Source organism: Malaclemys terrapin, chromosome 11, assembly GCF_027887155.1.
Source record: "Malaclemys terrapin pileata isolate rMalTer1 chromosome 11, rMalTer1.hap1, whole genome shotgun sequence".
NCBI lineage: Eukaryota > Metazoa > Chordata > Testudines > Emydidae > Malaclemys > Malaclemys terrapin.
The window spans coordinates 69,334,021-69,360,845 of record NC_071515.1 but is presented as its reverse complement, the minus strand read 5'-3'; the positions used below and the strand labels follow the sequence as shown (position 1 = coordinate 69,360,845).

The window sequence follows — 26,825 nt, the reverse complement described above, 5'->3', positions numbered from 1 at the left end:
TAGGTTGGAGCACTCATCAACAAGCAGAGGCTAAGACAGAATTTTTACGGACAAAGTGATACTGATTAAGTTTATGTGACTGAGCATGCTGCATAACTAGTTAGGGCACAAGCCTTTTATCTCCAATGGCATAATCCTGAGAGGTGCTGAGCCACTGCAACTGACCTTAATGAAACCTTAAGAAACCAGGGTTCAAGTCCTAACTTAGTGTGGGGCTTGGTTCAGGCCCTTAGTTCAAAAGCGTAAAGGAGGTCATTTGTGGCCATTACTGATGGAGTTATATAGTGCTTTCTGAAAGCTTTAGAGAGTTTTTCTGAATTGCCAATTACATACATACTTTATCAGCCGAGGCTAAGAATTGGAACAACCCTGAAGGATCAAAAAGGGATCTTAAGAAACATCCCGTCCCTCTTTTTCCAGAACAGACCAATGAGAGCTAACACAGTCCCTCTTCGAAGGGTTCTTAAAGCAAAACACAGGCACCTACCCCATTGGGTTCTCAGAACAAGCTTTATTTCATTAAAGTCTTATTCCTGTCATTTAAATCTATGTAATTTTCAAATGCTGATTTAATTAAAAGGCAAATGCACAAATAGAAAATAATATGCTATAGAACAGTGGTAGAAGAATGACTCCAAAAGACAGAATGGCACAGACAGATACCCTAGAAATGATAATCTCTTTCTTCCCCTCTATGCTCCTTTATTCACAGTCTCTCTGTTAAAGTGCTTTTCCTCATTGCTCAACCTCGTCTCCCTAATCCACCCTATTTTTTTGTCCACTCTTTGCCTTCGCTCAGTCACCTTTTTGCAGTCTCTTCTAAACTGAACATACAGCCAGGAAGAATAAGACACAAACTTTCACAACAAAAATTGATGAAGGGTTAAAAATTAAGGCACAGGCAGGTTATTTATTGTGTTTTGTTTCTTCAACAAAATGAATTTATGAAGTTCAATGTACTGTGGGATGAAAAACTTCCATGTCAAATATTTATTCATTGTAATGTAAGGAGTGGTGGAAAAAGGGGTATGAAGAATATTTAATAAAAATAATAATTAAAAAAATAATAAAAATACATCCAAAGCATGATATAAATTCATTACTCCTCTTAAACCATCTGCTCTGCATTTTGATAAACTAAATAGTACTGTCTTTGGTTAACTTTCAGTGGGTCTTTTGAGGTATAACTTTGGCTACTGGAGAACTCAGTTTTAGTCCCTAGCAGTAGAGTTTAAATATATTGGGACACATTTTACGTACCTCATTCAATCCTTATTCTGGCATTATGCCAAGGAGAATAAGGGGAGGCAGAAAGGGAATCTCCCTGGTTGGTTTAATTAACATCCTTTGAGATTTGCATGGATCTATCTTTAGGGTGATCAGAAAATGAGACCTGCATTATTTTGCAAATGAATTTATTCATAAGTCTGAAGAAGAAATTGACTCTAAATAACCTTGGTGAGCTAAAACACTCCTCTGTAGACTTCTATGAGAATCTTTTCATTATTCTCTCTAATTCTCTATCCACAGTAGTTCATCATTAAAACATCTAGCACTCTCCTATCCATCATCCTGGGGACTTCACAGACCCCTGTGTAAATCTGGAATAGCAGGGTGTGAATTATACATCACAAGTACATCCTATTTCTGGATAGACTGCTGGGGGGGCTGCAGATCTGCAGTCGCCTGGTACTCTGTACTTTTTGGTTGTTGTCTTCATTACTACACAAATGTTTAAGTAATGCACTCCAACAGGGTGCCTTACAGATGATTATTTAGCTATTTTGTTCTTTAGAGTATAGACGAGTCCTTTGTCCCCTTTGAAGACCGTAGGAGTTGCCAGCAGTAGTTGAGATCACAGCACAAGATACAGCTCTAACACACACACACACCTCTGGAGCCTCTCAGATGAAAACTGTAAGCAAGTTACCATGTGTTTGGTCTTTTATTATTATATTAAGCTGAGCAGCTATGTCTGTATACGAGTGTCAACTGCTCTTGGTGCAGTCTCTCTAGGGGTCCCAGCTTTCTCCTAACTGGTCCCCTTCAATTCATCTACAATTATACCAGTCTATAACCTCTTAACTTCAATCAAGTCAATGAACCCTTAAATTCCCAGGCTTGCCATCTCCTTTTGTTCCCCTGTCAGTTTCTCAGAGGCAATCTGGCATGGGGCTGTTGGCCCTCTGCTGTCCTAGGGCGTCCTGCCTCCCTTTCCCTCGCTGTTCTCCCGGGCCCCTCTGTATAGCTGGGCTTGTTTTCTTAGTCGTTACAGCTGTAGGTGCATGTGTCCATGACAGGCAGTTCTGGACGCTGCATGGGGTGTGATCAGTCTGACTACAATAAGCAAGGAAGATGCTCCTCACCCGTCTGTCTATGCTCAGTGTGGGGTTTGTAAACCCCATTAGAGCAGGTACGTAGAGGAGAATTCGATGAACTGCTATAAAATTGTGTTGTCCTTACGTTTAAAGATTATCTGAGGCTTTCAATAATGCCATGTCTATAAAATGTGTATCATAGGGACGGAGTGATTTGGGACTAAATACTACTCTGAAGTGTCTTCTTTGATACTATGTATCCCATCTTATTGCAGAACTTTTAAGCCAATTTTATATCAGCTACTATGACTCCTGTAAATACAGATGCTCCTCTCACAGGCAGATTTTAGATTTAACATCTTTTCCCAGAAGACTCTTGTTTGCTCCATCACATGCCTCAAAGAGAAATCATAAGTGGACAGGATGACTCAGGCAGTTAGGCGAAAGCTAGAGTTTTTCAATAATCGGTTCAAATCCAACTTGGGTTGGTAGTTGCAAAAGAGTTACTGCTATCTGAAAGATTCTCAGGGTTTATGGAAAATTATTTAAGATGAAATTCACCTCACCTGGATAAAGCTGGGGTATTCAGGCATGAACTCTCTGCAGGTGAAGTGCAGAGCAGTTCAGGAGGTGAAATCCACCACCCTCACTCCAGGACGATTGTGTGGGGCTGCTATGCATCTCTCTCACCGCTGCCGTTCCAAGTCTATGGACTGCAACAGCAGGCACAGCCCCTCTGCAATAGTTGTGTACTGTCACTGGATCCACATAGACCTGAGTATGCAGCCCTTCCCTGGCCTATTCACAAGGTAGCCTTCCAGTTCAGCATAGGCCCCCCACATAGGTGTGCCACCACAAAGAACCCAAGAAGTCTGCCCTGAAGAGCCACGATGTATTGGCACTGACTTTGAGAAGGCAAAATGATCTCTCACAACAAGAACACAGCAATCCCATGCTTCTCCCTCTGGGCAGATGCAAACAACATAATAAATATATAGTCCTGTTGCTTAATGCCCTACTGGAAGGCGCTCAGATACTACAAGGATGAGCACAGTATAAAAACCTACATTGACTAGATGAGAATCCCTTAAAAGAAAGGCTGCAGAATACTAGTGCCCTTGTTATCCTTCCAGCACTCTGCCATCTCACCTGGTATGGAGAAAACCAGAAAGGAAACCAAAGTTGTGCACTGGTCTGTGACTGATATGGAGAGTACCTGCTGCTGGCCAGCTCCTGACTGACGTAAGACTCCCGTGTTTTCAACTATAAACCATCATCTTTACACAAGCTGACAGAGTTGGGAGATGGAAGGAAGAGGAGGGATTGGGCAGCAGATATTTAAACACTTACCCCAGTGACGATGCTTTCCATGGAAATAGTAGCTACGTTAACACTGGCTGAGACAACGGGTTATTTTTGGAATCACCGAAAATATCCAGAGCATGACTATTACACATTCACTCTACAGTATTTATATTTATGGAAGATGGTAAAATTAAACCCACTTCTACTTAGCTTCAACTGCCTCAAGAAGAAAATACGGAAATAAAAATCCAGATGAGCTATTGACTAACAACAGCCGGATGACAAACCTATCTGTAGATGGAATGCACCAATTTGAACCGGACTTAATAGAATATGCCACATTATAAACTCATTCCGTTTCAAAAGAAGGGTGTTGTAATTTAGCATCCCAGAAAATCAAGAGCTAAACCTACATATGCCACCAAGAAAACACCATTAATTAGCAAGCAGAGTTGACAGACTATTGCATTAACATCAATGTACCCATTTAAAGTTATTCTATGGGAACCTTTCCACTAGCTGCAATTAAAACCAAGTTGTGACACATAGTGTTTGGACTGATATCTCCTTTAAAAGAAGTGTTTAGGCTTGAGGGGGAAAAAATAGATACCTAGAAAATTTTAATTGTACTTTGAGACTAAAAGAAAATCTGAGATCTGTAGCAATTTTAGTTGAAGATTATTACCCAAAAGTAATAATTTGCGATTATGTAGTGCCTTACATTTTAGGATCTCAAAGAACTTTACAAACAATTAGTTAAGCACCACACTTTACCTGTGAAGAAAGTGATTATTATATCCATTTTACAGAGGAGTCATAAAAAGGGTAAGTCAGCGGCAGAACTGCTATTAGAAGCCAAGAACCCTGATTCTCAGTTGAACTATACTGATTTGCTCTAATTGAAAACATGTTTAATGATAATTAAGGTGGTTTTTTTTAAAGTTTTGATGCTAGAACATAATTGAATTGGAAAGGTAGTTAAACATGTTTCTCATTTACAGTGCCTACAGAGAGTGGAATCCATTGCTTTATTTCTGCCAACAGTATAATCCAAGTTGTCAAGCTATTTTAAACAATTTACAACATCAGGTTAATCTTGTTCAGTATACAATTCATAAGAATTATATAAAGAGGAAATTGTCACTTTCACTATGCCTGGATACCATCTCTAAAATAAATGTTGTGAAACAGTTCATCAGAAGAATTTAAGTGACACTACCAACCTTTATTCTTTTACAGAGGCCATCTGAACTCTGTTTATAGTACTGAGATTACTATATTTGGCTAAACCTAGATATCATTAAGCCATTATCATGGCAATGGGTTACTATAAATAGCAAAGGCAACACTACAAGTTTAAATTTCCACTTGGAAAGCATCAGCTCAACATCATAATCCATGCATATGTTAGTGCGTTTGGGTCAGCTACAATCTCATTCAAGATAAAACAAACTGATTTAATTGCACAATTCACCTTGTTGTTTACACACACAAAAGTGACTGGTATGGTCTTGGGAACTCCTTTCCTGATTATATTTGACAATGGCTTTATATTTAACACACAGACGTGGGAAAGGTCAAGTCATTCTATAAGGTTTTGTATTTGTCAAAGATAATTCTCATACAATAACTCAGGGAGGAAGAATGTTAGTCTCTCTATAAAAGCTCATAAAACCTGCTCACTTACACTGCAGTAGAATATATTAACCCAAAATATCTTTTCATCTTGACTACCACCATCACTCCTAATACACTTTAGCAGAGGAAAGTCTGGAAAAGTAACTTGCTGCCAAAAGTGACAGGAAATCATATTTTCATTGTGGATAAATTAATCTCTAAACTTTACTTTCCATAACAATGAACAGAAGACTATGAACTCATTCCCAGGAAGTCCTGAATAAGGTTCTGAAAGACTTTCTTTTATCCACTCAGATTAGAGGAACCACTTTACTTCTTCATGAAAATCATATATATTGCACACCTATGTATGCCTTAAGAAATATATTTTATTTACATATTGTATTAAACAGGATAATGTGAGTACCACTACACTGTAATGCGTTGAATCTGCATTGCTCAGCTGTGTTTCTAGGCCCTAGCTAACAGCTAAAGAAGGTTTCTCTTGTACACACTTTTAAATCAATGCATGTGTAACCCACACACCTCCTGGGTGTGGTGTTCTGTCCCATTTAGTGGCACTGAGACCACTGTCTTAAAGAGAGATAAAATGAGTCTGCTCTACAGACTTAGCTGACAGCCAGTTGGCTTTTAGCTCATGCTGTAGCAGCTCATGCACTAAGCTCCAGAGGTCCCCAGTTCCATCCTGCTCACCAACAACCGGGGGTCTGTCGACGTTATACATGCATAGGGAAATTATCTAAAATATCATGAGAAAATTAGTCTAATCGCTTCATTCTAGGAAAATTATTCTCAGACATTTGGAAGGACAAAAATGGTCCACTTGTGAAAGTTGTATTCCTTTCACTTACAGGGTCATGGTATGATTATATGAAAGGCTAGTTTCTGGAAAGGTGGACAAACGGAATATTTTTGTGAAAAAACCACACCCATCTGGGGTGGAGTGGGGGAGATATTAAGATTAGCAGAAGAAACATGACTACAAATAACTAAAAACATCAACAGTCAATAACACGTAGAAAGGGATGAGATAGGTTTCCATGTTAAGCATCATTGCAAAATAGATCAAAGATAGAGTAACTTCCCACAACAGTTTACAAGAGAGCATTTTCTGTTAGACAATTTTTCTACTAAGTAAAATTAAAGATGGGTCCTCAACAAAATCCCAGATCCAGTCATCTTTAGAGAATTTGAAGACTCTCTCTGGATCTGAATTCAGCAAACGGCTCCTCTCTCTCTGTAACAGGATGAAACAAAAGCTTGGCTTCCAAATAGCCTCAAAACTTTAGGTGATCATAAGTCAAATTTTGCATCCTGAGCCCATCCTTAGTTAAAATTCATAAACAACTTGTATATATTTTTTATATTTCTGAAACCCTAAAGTTGCTTGCAGGATTTCTAGGTATGGTAACATACTATTGCACCTGTAGTTCTCTTTTAATTCTGTTCACTCTATCTTGTAAATATTAATTAAAAAAATTATATGCTTCAAGTACATACCAAAAATGCATAAGGCAGCAGCCAGACAGACAACTGGCACAAAATGTGCTGCAAAATTGTGAGGGATTAGGAGAATTTCTGGGTAAGGATACCAGGTAAAAGCCTTTTTGTCTTCAGGTTCTTTACAAGGTGCACATGGAGCAGACAGGACCTGGATGCTAGTAAGAGCTTCATCCAAGAGACCTCAACACACCGACTTCACGGAGCTCAATACTTCAGAAGGGCAAAAGGCTGATCTGAATCTGCTGAGATCAAACCTATGACTGCAGTCTCATTACTTCCACAATGATTATCAGATCACTTTGCCTTCCCTATCTATGAAGCATTAGTAGAATGACTGTTCTCAGAGACTGGATATTACAGGAATAATCCTAAAATCATCTTTGAATCAATAAATGCAAATGTAAACCAAAACAGAGTAGACAACAGGATCAACCTATTTTAGCTAATGTGTGAGATCACTAGAAGAGTTTTGTTAGGAGACTGATTTACAAAATTCAAGTGAAAACAATAAATAAATAAATAAACAAACTTTCCCCACATCTACTAACTACAAAGGAAATGTTTCTGTTCATTAATCAGCAACAGGAAGCCACATTCAATGGGCAGGCACAAACCCCTGCACGGATTTAACATGTTTCTGAATTGCCTTGACACAATGACCTTTATCTAATACAGAACTTAGATCTTTTTACTTTTTATAACACTGAAAAACAAACAAGATTGGTTGGATTTTTCCAACCTCAAACAAAAAGCTTTCCTTGACTGTTGCACAGATTAAAGGAAAAAGCATGCCTACTAATTTTCAGTTACATTCCTTTATTCATTTGATTTGTACACTGCGCCCATCAACAAGTTTCTAGGTAAACATATAGGCTTTAAAAAGGTCCCACAGTAAAGAATAATTCCCATTACAGAAGGTTTTACTGAGCCCACTTAAGGCAATGAGCCCACTTAAGGCAATGGACTTCATGCCTGACTCCTAAAGTGAAAGGAGTCATTTGTTCCAAATCACATCTCCTTTTCCCATACTCTTATTTATTTTTTCATTTCTCTGAAGTACAGGTAGAGGAGATGTACTAATTCTAAAGTCATTTCCCCTTTGCTTTCAATAAGGCCATGTCTAGGCTACGAAAATAGACTGTGTTTGAAAAGGAATTACATAGCACGTTTTAGGCCCCAATTCAGCAAAATACTTGAATACACACTTAACTTCAAATGTATACTTAAGTCCCATTGACTTCAACTGTCATCAATTCAGCAAAGCACTTAAGTATGTGCTTTTAACACACTCTCTCTCTCTTTTTTTTTAAAGTGTTAGTTAGTTGAGGAAATCTCTAGGCCCCCTTCTCGCTTCAACCACAACCAGCTAACATGTTTTTAAGAGGCATGAAGCCCAATATGATCTAGTGTTTAAAGAAGTGTTAGTTAAAACATGCTAGCTAGCATGTGTTTAAAATAAAACATTTTTCCTGTCTAGACATGGCCTAACACATAGACTCCTTCACCTTTATTCATACTGATTAACAAGAGTAAATGTGGCAGAATGTACTCCAAAATTCTTAAGGGATTTGATTTGGGCACTTGATACTTAAGAATATAAGAATGGCCATAGTGGATCAGACCAAAGGTCCATCCAGACCAGTATCCTGTCTTCCGACAGTGGCCAATCCAAGTGCCTCAGAGGGAATGAACAGAACAGGTAATCATCAAGTGATCCATTTCCTGTCGCCCATTCCCAGCTTCTGGCAAACAGAAGCTAGGGACACCATCCTGTCCATCCTGGCTAATAGCCATTGCTGGGTCCATGAGCTTATCTTCCATGAGCTTATATAGTTCTTTTTTGAACCCTGTTATAGTCTTGGCCTTCACAACATCCTCTGGCAAAGAGTTCTATGGACTGACTGTGCATTGTGTGAAGAAATACTTTTCTGTTTGTTTTAAACCTTCTGCCTATTCATTTCATTTGGTGACCCCTAGTTCGTGTGTTATGAGAAGGAGTAAATAACACTTCCTTATTTACTTTCTCCACACCAGTCATGATTTTATAGACCTCTATCATATCCCCCTAGTCGTCTCTTTTCCAAACTGAAATATCCCAGTCTTATTAATCTCTCCTCATACGGAAGCTGTTCCATCTCCCTAATCATTTTTATCGCACTTTTCTGAAGCTTTTCCAATTCCAATATATCTTTTTTGAGATGGGGCAACCACATCTGCATGCAGTATTCAAGATGTGGACGTACCATGGATTTATATAGAGGCAATGTGATATATTCTGTCTTATTATCTATCCCTCCCTTAATGATTCCCAACGTGTTTGCTTTTTTGACTGCCTCTGCACATTGAGTGGATGTTTTCAGAGAACTATTCACAATGACTCCAAGATCTCTTTCTTGAGTGGTAACAGCTAATTTAGACCCCATCATTGTATATGTATAGGTGGGATTATGTTTTCCAAGGTGCATTACCTTGCATTTATCAACACTGAATTTCATCTGCCATTTTGTTACCCAGTCGTCCAGTTTTGTGAGATCCCTTTGTAGCTCTTTGCAGTCTGTCTGGGACTTAACTATCTTGAGTTGTTTTGGATCATCTGCAAATTTTGCCACCTCACTATTTACCCTTTCCAGATCATTTATGAATATGTTGAATAGGACTGCGCCCAGTACAGACCCCTGGGGGACACCGCTATTTACCTCTCTCCATTTTGAAAACCGATTTATTTTGTACCTTTACTTATTTTGTACCTTTACTTTTTCTAGTTACTATCTTTTAAATACTGATTGTGTGTAGGCTAGAGTCAAAGCCCACTGAAGTGACTGATGGTCTTTCCATTGATTTCAATGGGCTTTGGAAAAGATCCTTAATATTCTATTGAACATGGAGGAGGCAAGGTCCATGACCGGAAGAGTTTACCCTCTAAGATGTTTGATCCTACAAGGTCCCGAGTGCCTTCAACTCAGCACCTTTCAGGAATTTACTCTGTGGACTCAACGAGAGAGGCAAAGTGAAGGTTATCTTTGGAATGTGCCATGTTATATTTTTACATATGTATATCTATTTAAAGGATCATACATGCTGTTAGGATATTTGAATATTTATCAACTTGTCTATATTTGTCTATTTCTAGACTTCAATATGAATGGCAAGATACAAAGACCTGTAGGAGAACACTTCAACCTCCCTGGCCACACAATAGCAGATGTAAAGGTAGCCATCTTACAGCAAAAAAACTTCAGGACCAGACTCCAAAGAGAAACTGCTGAGCTTCAGTTCATTTGCAAATTTGACACCATCAGATCAGGATTAAACAAAGACTGTGAATGGCTATCCAACTACAGAAGCAGTTTCTCCTCCCTTGGTGTTCACACTCAACTGCTAGAAGAGGACCTCACCCTCCCTGATTGAACTAACCTCATTATCTCCAGACTGATTCTTGCCTGCATATTTATACCTGCCTCTGGAAATTTCCATTACATGTGTCTGACGAAGCGGGTATTCACCCACGAAAGCTTATGCTCCAATACATCTGTTAGTCTTAAAGGTGCTCTGTTGCTTTTTATATATTACACAAATACCACAATGCTCTATCTGAACTGAGGGGTGCTCATTTTGCATGGGGGAAAAATTGCCTTGAGACCCTTCTTCATAATACATAGACCAAAGAGGGAAGAAAACAATCAGGAAAATATGGAACAATCTTCTAAACCTCTCTAATAGCAGCTGCAATAACATCTTGTAATTACTTCTTGTACAAGTTTCAAATCACTAAGAGCAAACTGTATATTAAGTCAGCTATCCTCTGTTTCTAGCTTTGTTAACTTGTTGCCTAGAGACTCTCAAGAAACTCTAATAAGGTTTCATCATTTCATATCAAAGACATGATACATGGATTGAGGGCAACCTCTGCCTTGGATCCAATTCCTGGTTGGATGTTAAGGCGGTGCATATCTGTTATAGTACCTCTTACTCAAGGACTAGCAAATATCTCCTTTGAATCTGTTATTGTCTCATCTCATTTGAAATAAGCTATTACACCTCCTCAGCTGACGAAGTCATCATATTAAGTATGACTTATCTGAAAAATTCTAATCAGTTTTTAGAGCTGAAGAGAGAACTATTAGCATTATATAATTTCAAGTGTAATGACTACCTTTATTTGCTCATTGTGACCCTATAAATTATTAACGGAACTCAGTATTCTATTTTATCCTTTAACTCTGGTAGAATTTATTTTTGATTGTTTGTTAAAGAAGAGTCCATACTGAAGATACACTTTACCCCTAGATATTTTATCTCAGCCCAGTTTTATGTAATATGGTTTCAATGAAATAAAGAGGAAAGAACAGTTAAGCTTGCTCCCAGTTATTTTAGGAAGGTTTCTATAATAAACAACAAAATTTCAGATTAATTATTGTCCTAAAAAGACAATCAAATCTTCATAAATATGATTTTATTTGCATGTCCTCTATTCCAAATCCAGGAATTGCAACATCACATAAAGCTGGTTTGATACTACCCAATATGATGATATGTGGCTGTCTTGTATTGCTTCCTCTAGTACAGGGCTTTCTCAAACTGGAGGTCGGGAGTCCTCAGGGGGTCGCGAGGTTATTACAGGGAGGATCGTGAGCTGTCAGCCTCCACCCCAAACCCCGCTTTGCCTCCAGCATTTATAATGGTGTTAAGTATATTAAAAAGTGTTTTTAATTTATAAGAGGGGGGTCACACTCAGAGGCTTGCTGTGTGAAAGGGGTCACCAATACAAAAGTTTGAGAACCGCTGCTCTAGTACAACTAGTCACATGCTATTCAAATATCAAGCCAACTTTTAGGTACTGACAAGAAGTCATTTTTCTTCTAGAGAAATTGTGACCACCATCCAATCACACTGAAGTTACAAACTCTTCCCAAACAAATTGAATAGGAAAAAATGATATACATAAAGAATGCAGTAGCTCATGTTGTTACGAGTACTGTGTTGATGTAATATACTTCTTCTGATTTAAAATCACTAAACCAGTTACCATAAAAATCTGCATTCATTTCAAAGCTGTATAATTTACTTTTACATCATTAAAGGTTGTAGCCTTTCATAACTGATTAAACATTTGTCCTACATCCTACCCATGCATGGATATCAGTTACCAGACCGTTTGATATGTCCAAGTTACAATCAAAAACAGAGGCCTGATCTAAGACCATTAAATTCAATGGAAAGTCTCCCACTGATTTCCTTGGGCTTTTCACATGAATGTTCCATTTGTTGCCATTTTCTAGTCACCTGTTATACTTTTTTACAGCTACAGACACATCAGCTTGTCATTGCTTTCAACTGCTTTGAGAAGTCTGAATATGTTAAATGTGTTTTACTGTCTCGAATCAAAGAATGGGACTGCAAGGTCTTTGGAGCAGGGACTATTAGTATTAATACAGATCCTAGCGCAATGGCTAGGGGCTCCCAGGTGCCATGGTAACACAAATAGTAATAAATTACTAATCACAGAAGGACAGTACATAAATTAGAGACACAGTAAACCTATTTTAATTTTATTTGTTGGTTACCAAGTATCAGGTTATAAGTTGCATTGGATCCCAAACACAAATCAGGGTAGTAAAGCATGTCACACAAGTTATTGGGAAAAACAGTCGCATTTGAGTAACATATATAATCCACCCTGTGGGGCATTGATGAGAGGGAAGGTTCCGTAGTTTATCTAGCGCCAGGGCTGGAGGAAAGCTACCAAACCACTTCAGAGTCTGGCTCAATGAAACCCCACACAGGTTTATAACTGCAGCAGAGATAATTTAATTTATTCATCAACATCCCGTGGGCATCAGATTTTGCTCCTTTAAAAATGGCAAGATAAATTAATATTTATTCTCATCCCCTCTCTGTTCTCCCAGACACATGAATCGATGCCAAGCGGTCCTCTCTTGCTAGCCAGGCTGCCGCTGTATCTCCCAGTGCTCACAAAAATCCCAGCTTTCCTTAAATCAATGGGAGTGAGGGTGCTTAGAAACTTGCAAGACCGGGCTTCCTCTCAGCAGCACAAACATTGTGTTTGATTGTGCACTGCTTGCCATAGATTCAGTGCCTGTTTCTTGTGGGACCTTCTCTAAAGGGCCAGACCAGGGAGCTGTGGAACACGGGTGTGCTGTCTGTTAACGGAGTAGCTGCTAGGAGTTGGTTCTCACTGATTACAAAGCTTGTTGTTTAAGGCTAGTGATGAATATTCAAGTCATTTTAAGAGCAATATGACTCTGCAGTTCTTTTTTCACCCAGGTGCTGCAAGTCAGAAAGGAGTGCAATTTGGGGTAACTGGGATGGTTTACTTGATAATTAAACAAGCAACCAAACAACATGTGACTCCCCAGCACCTTTCTAAAAAGTGTGAAGGATTCTAGGAAAAGTTCTTGGAAGAGGGATATAGTAGAAACTACTTCCTGAAAGAAAGATGTTGCAGATACAGAGGATGCTGCCATCCTATGCCACACACAAACTCACTGATGTTTCTTGGTGCTGCTTTTTAATTCAATTTTCTAGCTGTTATTTATTTTGGATTGTGTGTCCCTGCCACCTGCTACTTTAATTCTCTGTAACTAAGAGGTGGGGCTCAGTATGGCCCCCCACTTCCATTGCCAGCTGGGATTCAGTCAGCAGTTCTTACCTGACATTGTCGTGCTTCTGGATGTAGATCTTATGAAACATCATATCCTCCTGTTTGGCATTAATGTCGGCTTTCATCTCCATGGCAACGTGACGAGGAAGTACAGAGAGCAGGAGCCGCTCCTGTTGAGTCAGACAGATGAACCAATTAAAACACCTGCTTCCCAGTTAACAAACGCACGTTGTTTCTTATCGGAGAGAAATGAAGCCATCAGTTCAGTGACTGATGAGCAAAAGCAAGAGGAATGGTCTTCATAAATGCAGCAGCCAGTTCTGCCATCAAGGCACCGGGGGTCCTGTCCCACTCAGAAAAATATGAACACAATATCAAAGGGAAACTAAATTAACCTTCCTGCCAGATCCACTATATATGCTATCCACAGTTGCAGATTCTTCCAGATGAAGGAGCCATATGGAGGCAGCTGCTTCAGTGCCCAAGTCTGTATAGTACACAAGTTTGCATTCCAGTAGGGGGCTCCAAAGCAGCAGGACTTCATTATAGAGACCAGCAGTCACTGCAAAGTACTGAGGGGCTCTTTAAAGAGCAGTATTACTAGCTGAACACATCCACAGGCAGCCAGAGTAACAAAGCCTCATGTAAAAATGTAGACTTGGAAGTCTCATTATATAACCATGCATCATTACAGGGTTCTCCGTTGGGCATAAGGCTACAGGACTGATTTCCCAATTCCCCTGAAATCCATTTAAGAGTCTCATTTTACTTCACTAACCTGTAACAGGCAGAGCACAATCTAACTCACAAAGGGAGCATTCCTTACTACGCTCCCCTTTGGAGGGAAGGGGGGTGGGTTCTGGGTGCAATGGTTCAGGGGGGTCCAGAATATGGGTTCTCCGTGGCAGGGAAGGGTTGCACCAATATAACTGGCAGGAGAATTTGGCCCAATTGTACAACACATACGCCTGAGGGCATTCTGCACCAAAAAAATAAAAAATTCGCCCCCCCACCCAGAATTAAAAATTCGGCCCCCCCAAATTAAAAATTCTGAAAATGTTATTTGTCAAATAAATGTGGAGGCTCAAGCATGGCACTGGGGAGCACAGGCCACTGGCTGCACAGAGGTGGGAGATCACTGTGCAGCTCCCCCCAGGGACACGGACTCATCAGGAAGGCTGCATCAACCCTGACACAGCGCAAGGACCGGGCCTGGCCCAGACACACCCCAGGGCCCTGCCCTTCCATGCCAGGTGCACCAGGTGTGGGCAGGCAGAATCCAAGTGTGGAGGGGCTTAGTGTGGGGAGATCCAGGTGTGGGTTGAGAGGTTTCTGTGTGGGGCAATCTGGGTGCGGGTGGCTCAGTGGGGGATCAGGTGTGGGTGGGATCTGGATGCTCAGGAGCTTGTTGGGGGGGGTTCTGGATGCAATGGTAATGGGACTCTTCAGGGGGGGGTCCAGGTGAAGGTGGTTGGGGCTCAGTGTTGGTGGGGATAGAGCTCAGCAGGGGGGTCTGGGTGTGGGGGGCTCACTGAGGGTCCAGATGCTGGACGAGTGGGGCTCAGTGAGGTGGGGATCCAGGTGCAGCTGGTTGGGGCTTGGTGGGGTCGTGCAGGGGGAGTGGGACTCATCGGGGGGGGTTCTGATTGCAGGGGGGAGGTGAGGTGAAGCTCGGCGGGAGGGTCTGGGTATGAGGGGGTCTGGATGCACGGGGGTTGGGTGGATGGGAGAGCAGCTCCCTGTACAGGGATCCCTCCCCCTGCAGCTGAGGAGCAATGGGTGCAGGAAGCGGGCTGGAGGTGGGGAGTTTGCAGAGCTTCCTGCAGCCCAGGGAAAAATCTGGGGGTGGGTCTGACCCAGCCCTGGATGCCGTGTAGGGGAAGAGGAAGTTTTGTCCTCCCCAGCACAGCAGGGACTAGCAGCTAAGCCCAGCGCAGGGAGGAGCCACCAGCTGGGTCTTCCCCAGTCCCCCTTCCTACACCACAGTTATTTACCTATCTGCTGGCAACCTTGGGCACCCAAAACATACTGCTGAGGAGGGTTGCATGACTGCTCTTGTGGCTCCCCTTTGCTTCCCCATCAGAAAGTCATTTTTCTGCGGAGAAGCAAATAAATCTGTAGGGGACATAAATTCTGCACATGCGCAGTGGCGCAGAATTCCCCCAGGAGTAAACACACTATTAGTAGTAATTTTACAGTATCACCTGAAAACCTCAATTAGGATCGGGGCCCAGTTGCATAAGGCATAGTAAACATACATGCATACAGTGACATTACCTCCATTACCTACCTTCCATCACCCACAATTCACATCTCTCTACCCTCATCCTGAGCAATTAAGGTGCATTCTTGTTTATTTGTAATATCTTTGTGTTTTAAAGATTAAAATGGGCTCAGTGTAGCTTTCATAAAATTACTTTGTATGTTGTTCGCTATCTAGTTTTGTACCTTAAGAAAGTGAGTTATTGTGTAATATTACAACTGATGGGAGTGGGACAACTTTTCCTAAATATCAGAGAAAAGCCTCTGTGACCTGGCCATCTATGTAGCCTGTGATCAGCCTAAATCTGGTAGTAATTTTTATGCAGAAGTTGCAGAATGTAAATCTGCATGTGTATGCATGCTGGTGTTTTGTGTGTGTAGTTAGCATTAGACCAGATACAATACAGTTTTGCCTAAATCCTTTATTTGCCTTTTATTTTCTGATTTCACCTCAAAATTCTTTTAGTTTAAGGAATTTTTTTCTACAAGAAAAAGGCAGATTAAAATATGGACATCTATTTTGTTGGTCCAACTCAAATGTAGTCTAATCAGTAGGCAAAAGGCAAGATGTTCTGACAACACTGTAGAATCACAACGATTTATACAGTCTACCCGTCCATACTATCTCTTTTTCCTGCATGACAATTGCTACTACATAGCATGGAGGAAAGCAATTGTCCCCTTCACCAACCACACAATCATAATCTAGTCTAAATGAAGGTCCATAACCTTATTCAATAGATCATTAATTCCTAACAACACAGCACTCCACAGATCAAACTGCAATCATGACTCAGAGGGGTCAATGCTCTTGTACTAATTGCTCACATCACCATTAAAAACCCTCTTTTCCATAGTTCATTCCATTATAAAACACAATTCTGGTTTTTAATTCATATTTTGTCTTACTGTTGCCTATTTACTTGTGTCCAAGTACAGCATAACAAACTCTGTGAGAACTGTAAGAGAGCAAACTTGTTGATAATATGTGCAATGCACTCACTAGAGAAATCTTTACAATGCATAGTGTTGCACTGTATTTACCTGTCCTTTAATGTACATTGTCAGGGCTTGATTCCCATCTCCAGTCCCTTCATCTGTACCAAAAATATGGAACAAAATTCATGAGGGATCACTATCAGGCACAGCTCAAAACTGTAGCAGCTGAGTGAAGGTACTGCGGTCCTTGAAAATACATAATAAAAGAGGTCTGCATCATCTGTGCCTGTGTGCTTGAATATCAAACTAAGAAACTTTAGCTATTTTCACATCAGTTATACTTGCGCTTCTGACACTCATGTATGTCATGAGCACAAAAGCACAATATATTTAATATATTTACTGGAATAACCAAGGCACATTGGTGCACACACCATTGCCTCTCAGTTAATTGTAATGGACACCCTCAGATGTGCAGAAGCTGCTAATCCTACATTGAATTTTACACATCTGTCAGATAACTCAGAGAGCCAAATAAAAAGTCCTTAATAGAGCTGGGCAAATTTTTTTGGCAAAATCTTTTTCTTTTTTGGCTAAAAAATGCAGTTTCTAGTTGATCAATACATTTTGTGAATTGGTGTTGAATTCGCCCGATTCTTTCACTTAAAAAAATTGAAGTTTTGTTCCAATATTTTCAAAACTAAATGTTTTAATTTTTTGATTTGAAACTACTTTTTATTTGTAAATTTTCTTCAATTTTATTTAAAAATGTAAGAAAAACACCCCACCTCAGTAACAAAATGAAATCATTTCACTCAACCCCATCCAGATTTTTTTCAACTTTTTGGTTCATCAAAAAGTTTTTTTTTATTATTTCCAAATCAGTGGTCAAATAAAAAAAATCAGGTATTTGTAAAGCTCTACTCCTTAACCCAGGGACATCTTATGGGCTTGTGACGCTCTCCGTAGGTCCTTAGGGCAGAAGGATGATCTTGTGCTTACAGCACCACAATGGTGATCAGAAGACCAAGGCTATGTTATTGGCACTGCCACAGACTTCCTGGGCAACTTTCAGAATGTTCTTTAATTTGTTTACTTTCCCCATCTGTGAAAGGAGAATACTAATATTCCCCTACATCACAGGGATTTTGTCAGGCTCAATCTATTGATGCTTTTGAAGTATTTTGAGATCCTCAGATGGAAAGCACAAAGCATCATCATCAACCAATGAACAGGTTACACTTACCCAGATATAGTTTGCCATCTCATACAAATAAATGGAGTAGTAATAGCCTTCATTTAATAACTAATCTAAGCACAGTTCAATACAATTTACTGGTACCAGTTAGACACCTTCATTTTATGTAACTGGTTAAGAATATACACAATAAAACACAACACAACTAGTATCTAGCTTTACATTTCACCGAGATCGCTAATGAAACACTGCCACCCTAACTGTAATATCATTCAGCATGTATTGGCCAGGCGAATAGTATTGCCTTGCTATACTTATGTTGGCAGTAGTCAAACAGGAGGAGAGAAATAAGTACAAATTATATACATTTCCTTGATTTTTATACAAAGATATACTAGATAAAGATACAGAATTACAGATAGATCTCTCTCTCACTCTCCAGCTATGTATAACTAGCTAACATACCTATATTACTAGCTAGGGATAACCTCAAAGCACTTACAAAGAGTAATTAATTAAACCTGTGAACCTGCTTGCGAAGTAGGTATTCATAAAATAATTATACCTGTTCGACAGATAGGGCGAGTGACTTGTTCATGCTCAAAAAATTAGTAATGCTGGGAGTAGAAGCCTGTAGGCCTGACTTCAAGTCCTTTCCTCTAATCCTTAGAAAATACACACTTGTTGTAGGTTGTTTAGGGTGCGCAATTTCAGCTAAGAATTCTTTATTCCATTCCAGTAATGCTAACCTCACTTACTACTCCTCGCCAGGTTATAGTGGATAATGAAATCACTAGAAGGTGGGTGAGGTAATAACTTTTATTGGACTAACTTCAGCTGTTGACAGAGACAAGCATTCCATCTTACACAGAGCTCTCTCCCATACAGCATGTGATAGTACTGTCAGATTCCCCAGATACTGTTAGATAATCTTATAGCAGCAGTTGGCCTGGATGGATATTTTTTACCTATGCCTAGTCTGGAGACTGATTCATGTCTTGTCACCTGAAGACAAGATTACAGCAATGCATTTTCAGGGGATACACCTTAAACGAACTGGGAAATCAGTGCCAGTACAGGATGAAGTAGCAAACTTACTGAACAAGCTATCTTGCTGTGAGACCACAACACCAGCATTCTAGGACCTGCACTGGCTGCTGGTGGGTTTCTAGGTGGAGCTTAAGCTGTTGTTTTTTGACCTATAAACCTCTAAAATCATGAAATGGGGTTTCTATTTTTGACCTATAAACTGGACTGCCTCTCTCGCCATGCATCATAACTACAGTCTGGGGAGACATTCCAGCTGGATTCCCCTCAGCTTAAAAGGGAGGGATCTGCTAACAGGGCGTTCTCCATGAGGGCCTCTTGACTTTGCAAAGCCTGATCTAAAGTAGCCCAAACTTCAGGGCATGCTGCAAAGCCCATCTGTTTGCCAGGGTTTTGTGGGAGGGAGAGGCTTGTTGACATCTGGCATTTGTAGGTAAAACATTTTCCTAGTTTGGGGATTTGGGGGTAGGAGAGGCTGCTGATTTTATCTTACTGTGACTGTATTTTTAGTTTGCGTAAACGGCATTTAGTTATGGTTGCCAACTTTCTACTCGCACAAAACCGAACAACCTTTCCCCGCCCCCTGCTCACTCCATCCCCCCTCCCTCTGTCGCTCGCTCTTCCCACACTCACTCACTCGCTTATTTCCACCAGGTTGGGGCAGGGGGTTGGGATGCAGGAGGGGGTGGGGACTCCAGCTGGGGGTGCGGGGGTGGGGCCAGGGATGAAGGGTTTGGGGTGCAGGAGGGGGCTCCGGGCTGGGACCGAGGGGTTTGGAGGGCGGGAGGGGGATCAGGGCTGCGGCAGGGGATTGGGGTGAGGGCTCCAACTGGGGGTGCGGGCTCTGGGGTGGGGCCAGGGATGTGGGGTTTGGGGTGCAGGAGGGGGCTCCGGGCTGGGGCCGAGGGGTTCGGAGGGTGGGAGGGGGATCAGGGCTGGGACTGGGGGTTGGAGCCTGGGGAGGGGGTCAGGGATGCAGGCTCCGGGCGGCACTTACCTCAGGCAGCTCCTGGAAGCAGCAGCATGTCCCCCCTCCAGCTCCTATGCGGAGGCATGGCCAGGCAGCCTTGCGTGCTGCCCCGTTCACTGGCACCGCCCCTGCAGCTCCCATTGGCCACATTTCCTGGCCAGTGGGAGCTGCAGTGCCAGCGCTTGGGGTGGGGACAGTGTGTGGAGCCCCCTGGCTACCCCTACTTGTAGGAGCCGGAGGGTTGGGGGCATGCCATTGCTTCCAGGAGCTGCGCGGAGCCATGGCAGGTGGGAGCCTGCCTTAGCCCTGCTGCGCCGCCAACCAGACTTTTAGTGACCTGGTCAGCGGTGCTGACCGGAGCTGTCAGGATCCCTTTTCGACCAGGCATACCCGTCGAAAACCAGACTACTGGCAACCCTACACTTAGTGCATGAAATGGATGCTCTTTATGTACCAGATGTCAAAATAAATAAAATATGCTTAGGTATACATACATACTTCATTTCATGGTGCCCATGTTGGCCAAAAAGTAGTCCAGAATAACACTGTCCATGGCCAGATCTACAGATGCAGGTGTGCTAAAGCAGAGTAGTATAGTGAAAGTTGTGTTGCCCTTCTGACTCACAGAAATGCACAGCCATCTCAACTGATTGATTCCGCTCCTATCTGAACTCACAATCAAAACTGTAAGGTACTTCTCAAGGGAAGCCACAGAAACCTCATTTCATGGGTTATTTAAAACTGGACTGGAAAATTTACTGCAGGGCATGGTCCCACATTATCAAGGGAATGGACAAGCTGACCTAAGAAGTTTTTTCATCTCTAATTATTATGATGCAAGAGACTCATTGTAGCAAAACCAAAGACTGTATTAGCAAATAGATATGCCCGCAGCCCTTGAGAGCAAGACTGTGTGCTGATAGCAATTAGGCCTTTTTCTAACAAACACCAAGTGAGGACATTAAAAATGGTTAAAAACTAAAATGTAAGTCAGCGGAAGCCTGTAGTGTTGTGTTCAAAGCCACACACACCATGGGAAGTGAGGATGCTCTAGAGACAGATAGAAGAATGCCTTCGGAAGCACTGGGGCAGCACCCTCTATGGGGAACTACTTAATTTCTGCCACAATTGGCCTCCAGCTACTAATGTGTGCAGAAGAGCCAAACAACAGCCCTACCACTACCATATGCTATTTGCTGTGCTGACAAATCATCATGCTGTGCACTTATGATGGAGTGAAGTATACGCCCTGTTCAGAGGGCCAGCACAAGGCCCATATGCCACTCGTGCTCAAGATAGGCTTAGAGGGGACTTAAATGGTGCATAACACCGTGCAAATCCTCTGCTTAGGGTGAATTTCATACAGGGAGCACAGGGAGCAGGATTTTGTTGGCACCCCTGAACACTAGTCTATAAGGGTAGCTGAGTAAAAAGGTTCCTCTGAGCTCTCTTCTCCACCTTCCCAAATCCTGCCCTGCCATCCACAACGCATTTTCACACAGGGTCATTCAGTACCTGGCCCTAAATTAACAATTTTCAGACTAATTCCAAATCAGCAGTTCCATTCTCAAATTTCTTGTCACGCTCCTTCGTACCTGTTGCTGGTTCTCCCTTTGAGAATGTAGCCTGGCCTGAATGCACTCCCTGGTCTCTTGGAATGCTTGTCTTTGAGACACCTCTGCTGGGTAATGCGTACACACTCCTACAATGTTTGTGCAGGAGAAGATGAGAACATTGGAGACCAGCTGCAACAAAAAAGAGAAACATATGATTACAATTTGGAAACCTACCATCAACAATAGACAGAATACTTAAAAGCTCAGCATGGTATATGAATCATTCCACAATCCAACACATGACTGAGTCTAGTATTTTTCATTTCAGTGCATTTGCCGTTCTTTGAAGTATAAACTTACACATGCCCTCAGAAGCGTATTTCTTCGCATTAATGTAAATTCTTTTCTCTAATTCTGTTAGCAATCAAGTGTCTTAAAACTACTATGGCAGAGACTTATAAAGAGGTTTTAATGTGACTATGTTTGGCTAGCTCAGAATTATGTAGAAGAATCTGAAGGAAGAATTATTACTGTTTTAAAATACCTGCATATACGGCATGAAAATATGTTGAAAGATACATTAGCTTTTATATTTCAGATAGTGTTCACTTATTGCAAGGAAATAACTTTAGATTTCAATCGACTTCAAAAACTGGGAATTTTTTTTTTTTATCATCCGGTCTCAGCTCTTTAAAACGAGTTGAATGACAATGATTTTCAGATCACATCTTTATGGGGTCAATAATATGTTATATACATATATGAATGTGCAAATACGTAGGAAGAACTACATTGCTCCGTTATTTCCACAGTGACTATATTTCCCAATAAAATAATTACATCTCTCTCACTGGTAATTAGAGCTGGTTAGAAAACAAAATAACTAAACATTTTCAAAAAAAGAATTTGCGTTGAATTTTTTTATTTTAAGAGAAATTTTCAAATCAGTTCTACCGGTAACATGCAAACAAGCATTCTTCCTAGAGGAGACCTTGTGCTTCTGTACCATCAGCCACTTGTGAGCTAGACAGGATATCTTCCTATAGAGACAGACTTGTTTGAATATAGCTCCTATTTCTAGGGGAACAGAATATCAGACTTGTAACAGTCTCATAGATATGAATATTGGAAGTACTTTTTTCTGAATGGTTTTCTGTAATGCAACAGCAATTCAAAATTTCCCACCCCACCCCCTGTAGATACAGAGCCCGATTCTGACAGACAATGTGCACAGGTGTAAATCAAACCAAGAAGGCAGCAGTGGGAGCTCGGAACTCAGACTGGCTACTCCAGCTGTGGCAAAATCTAACTTTAACAGGATGCTGCTATCACGCTATAGAAGACAGTATTAAGGGTTGCATGTTAATGCACACACACACTCCCTGTCCCAGGAACAGTCTCTACTCATAACTCCCATCAGGATTATTCTGACACTAGGGATAAATCCATGTGCTGGAGACAGCAGACAATTGCTGTATAAAACCCTGCCCCCATTCTGAGGAACTGGGAACAGAATCCTGGTCCTTCAGCTTCAAAAAACTACTACAGATTCAGCTAAGGGGGAACTCTGGAGTGGTAGGTCCTTATCCTCTTTGCGGACCAGCCATTACATGAGAATATCATCCACTCACACACACAAAGCGAGTATATTCCATACCTAGTGCTTGCAGTCAGAATTAGGGCCATATTAATGCTAGTTTTGCAGTGCATGAGCACATTTTTAGGCAGTGGTTACACCACTTTCCTTGCATTCAGGATTTGATTCACAGCAAAGAACAAAAATCTAAAGATCTTTAATTTCCTCCCAGCTACTGCTAAAACAATTCTGTAATTAATGAGGACAAGAATGATATTACATCAACATAGTAAAAAAATACAAATCACTGAGACTTAGTTCTTCCAGGTCTTTGGAGGGCCAGTAAAAAATAGTTGTGTTTTTTTAACACCTTATAACTCTGGAAAATCTAGCATGTATACAAATCAAGCAGATCTAATTTGAGCAAAAGTAAAGGTAACAAAATTTTGTGGAAAAATGTGTTTTGTTAGAATCCTAATTCTAGAAGGATATTTGGTAGAAATACTTGTTTATAGACACTGAGGAAAACATTGGCTTTTTTAGAATTATTTCCCCCCTCCCTCCCGAAAACATAAGAACATTGATGCTCATCATCATAGAAAAGGAAAATCAATAAGGAAATGGAAGTAAGGGCTTCCCTAGGAATTACAGAGAGTTCTGCATGTTGCTTCATAGATGGGTTGATTGTGATGGACAGCCTGTGAATCCAGTATGGTTATTACAAACAAGCTCAATGAGTTAACACTAAATAGCATTGTTTGCATCATCAGATTAAACTGACTCCAGAATTCTCTGTACTGAAACTACTTAGTTACACATTAAACAGAACATTTATCAGTATGCATAAAAAAATATAGTCCAAAACACACATGCACACCATATTTTACATAAATATATAATACATGACTGTTCCACTTTATAATATTGCATTGTAATTTTAAAATACAAATAAGTTTGGGCTTAATTATGTTTGTAGTTGTCACAGCACAAATGTAAAGTAAATCTCCTGAGGACAATGGACTTGCTCTGAATTTAAACATGTGTAAGTGAGAATACACTCAGAGCTTGTCTATACAGAAACACCCAGGAAAGTTAAGACAAATCAACTAAAGCTGTGAAGTTAACGCACTGTTAAAGCACATTAAATCTCTGTGTGGACGCTCTCGTTCAAAAGTGAGGTGGCTTTAGTTTGCTGTAGCTTAATCCTTCAAAGGGGTAAATTAGGGTTACCATTCGTCCGGATTTACCCAGACATGTCCTCCTTTTTGTGTTAAAAATAGCGTCCAGGGGGGAATTTGTAAATCACTAAAAATGTCCGGGATTTCCCCCCCATGCAGAGCGAGGCGCGGCTGGGAGGGCTGCAGGAAATTCAGCCGCTCGCATGGGGCTCTGGCAGCCAGAGTGGTTGGATGGGGCGTGGGAGTCCCAGGGGTCTGTCTGGGGGTGGGGGTGTGGATAAGGGTTGGGGCAATCAGGGTACAGGTAGGGGGTAGGGTCCTAGGGGGCCAGTTACGATGGGGGGAGGGTCTCAGGAGGGGGCAGTCAGGGGAAAAGAGGCAGGGAGGCTTAGGTAGGGGGTGGAGTCCTGGGGGGCAGTTAGGGGCAGGGGTCCCAGGAGGGGGCAGTCAGGGGAAAAGGAACAGGGGGAGGGTTGGGGGTTCTGAGGGGGGCGGGAAGTGGGAGTGGCAGGGGCGGGGCTCCTCCGGTCCTCTTTTTTGCTTGCTGAAATATGGTAACCCTAGGTAAATAGATTCATTTTAACCATCCTGAGAGTCCTCATGTAGACAAGCCTTTTCTAGGCAGTTTAGACATTGTGCAGTGAATACAACGGGGGTCCACTCACCGGACAGTGGGAAGACCTCACTCCTGCAATGAGCTTTACTGCAGGCACATCTCTGTGCCAATACAAAGCCCCACTGAAGTCAGAGGGGGTCCACAGATGCAGATATAATTGCAGCACTGGTCACTTAAATAGCTCAGTTGCCTCATTGATGGCACACCATCCAGGAGTGCATGGAGACAGATGATATCCATGGGTTCAGCAAACATCATCAGATCAACATTATCAAAATAGATATGGTATTGAAAGTAGTAACGTGATTTTCAGAGGTCTCATTAACTTCATTTCAGAGTAGACAACCCCATGGGACTGCAGAGACTGATTTACAAAAGAGGCTCAGAAAATCACACTCTGCAAGACTGACGTAAGTTACACTGCAATGAACATTCACCAGCAATGGATGTAAGCCGGTATTTACTCTCCTAAATGAAAGCTGATTTACACTGTAATATTACATGGCTTGAACAAAAAGAGAAATATACAATATAATGTTGGGAGTATCAAGCCTCTGCAAAGATTTAAAGCTCAGCTCTTGCTACTCAAAGCAACATTCAGCGTTTTGCTTTGGAAATATTTCTCTTGGGCCTCCCAGTTCATCTGAGGTTCCTAAAATAATGTGGGGGATGGTGTGGGGGGGAGGACAAGGGGATAGTGTGTGGGGAAGAATACTTTACTTGGTATTTGATTAAAATCACTTTGTTCACAGGTGTTTTAAAAATAAATTAAGGCAAAATTAAAGATTTTCTGTCTCATTAATTTTTCCATAGCCCTCTGTCTTCTTAATGCAAATGAATTTATATCCTGTTTGCCCAATGGTACTACTGTACTTGCTTATCAGTTTCCTTGCGGTTTTGCTATGGTAACCAGCTTCAGTCCCAGGAGGAAGGAGATGATGTAGATATTAAAACTGGTTCCCTAAGCTCCATGGCCCGAAAACAGAAAACATATTATTGGCAGTTATTTCAGGCAATTTATGCTTCTAAAAATGTTCTTAAGAGGCACTGGGAAAATGTAGATTTCTATTTTGGGGTTGGAGTCTCTCTCCCCTGCCCATTAAAACATTAGCCCATGAGGTCTACCCATAGCTCTCTGATTTTGGTGAAGGCTGTTTCACTTATTTATTATTTGTATCTATCTAAGATACCTATTTGGCCCCCCTTACCAGAGTGCTTGGGCACCTGATAATTAATGTATTTATTCTCACATTACCACTGCGAGGTAGAGAAGTGCTACCATTCCCATTTTACTCAGGCACGGAGAGATCCAGGGAAAGAGTTTAAAAGTATTTCAACACTTAAAGATGCAGACAGGCTCCGAGAGGGATTTTCAACACTGCCTAGGCACTTAACTCCCATCAAAATTGATTCATTTTTCATTGCTTGGAAAATAAAAATATACTAGGCAGTTTCTAGTCACTTTCACTTAGGTTCTCATACACTAGCAAAATGCTGTATTGTTTGTATTGAAAATAATGCAGAAAATTATGTTTGAAATATTGTTTCCTTGGGGATTTAAGAAAAATACACTGATGGCAATTTTTCTGTTTTGTTTGTTTTAGATGTTATGAAAGCTTGTTAACACAAAATAAACATTGGAAGAAAAATTTAAAACAATGGCATCTCTTTAAAAATCAGAGAAATGTAGGCCTGGAAGAGACAGAGAGGTCATCTAGTCCAGCCCCTGGCACTGAGGCAGAACCAAATATACCTACCTACACCACCCCTGACAGGTGTTTGTTCAACCTGTTCTTAAAAATCTCCAATTCTAGGGATTCCTCAACCTCCCTTCTTGGAAGCCTATTCCAGTACTTAACAATCCTTGTATCTATCTAACCTAAATCTCCCTTGCTGCAGATTAAGCCAATTATTTCTTGTCCTACCTTCCCTGGACATAGAGAACAATTGACTGCCAGCCTCAGGTCCCCCCTCAGTCTTCTTTTCTCAGACTAAACAGGCCCAGTTTTTTTAACCTTTCCTCATAGGTCAGGTTTTCTACAGCTTTTATCAATTTTTGTTGCTCTCCTCTGGACTCTCTCCAATTTGTGCACATCT

General features: G+C 41.1%; 1 protein-coding gene across 1 annotated transcript in view; it reads right to left on the bottom strand.

The window, feature by feature from the left end:
- The window catches only part of ADCY5 (adenylate cyclase 5), a 307,979-nt gene that overhangs the window by 117,987 nt on the left and 163,167 nt on the right, over positions 1–26,825 (bottom strand). Inside the window, exons 2-3 of the mRNA XM_054043693.1 lie at positions 21,398–21,547; positions 13,435–13,556 (exon numbers count right to left, since the gene is read on the bottom strand). Of these exons, the coding sequence (XP_053899668.1) occupies positions 13,435–13,556; positions 21,398–21,547 (272 nt within the window). The remainder of the gene's footprint in view (positions 1–13,434; positions 13,557–21,397; positions 21,548–26,825) is intronic.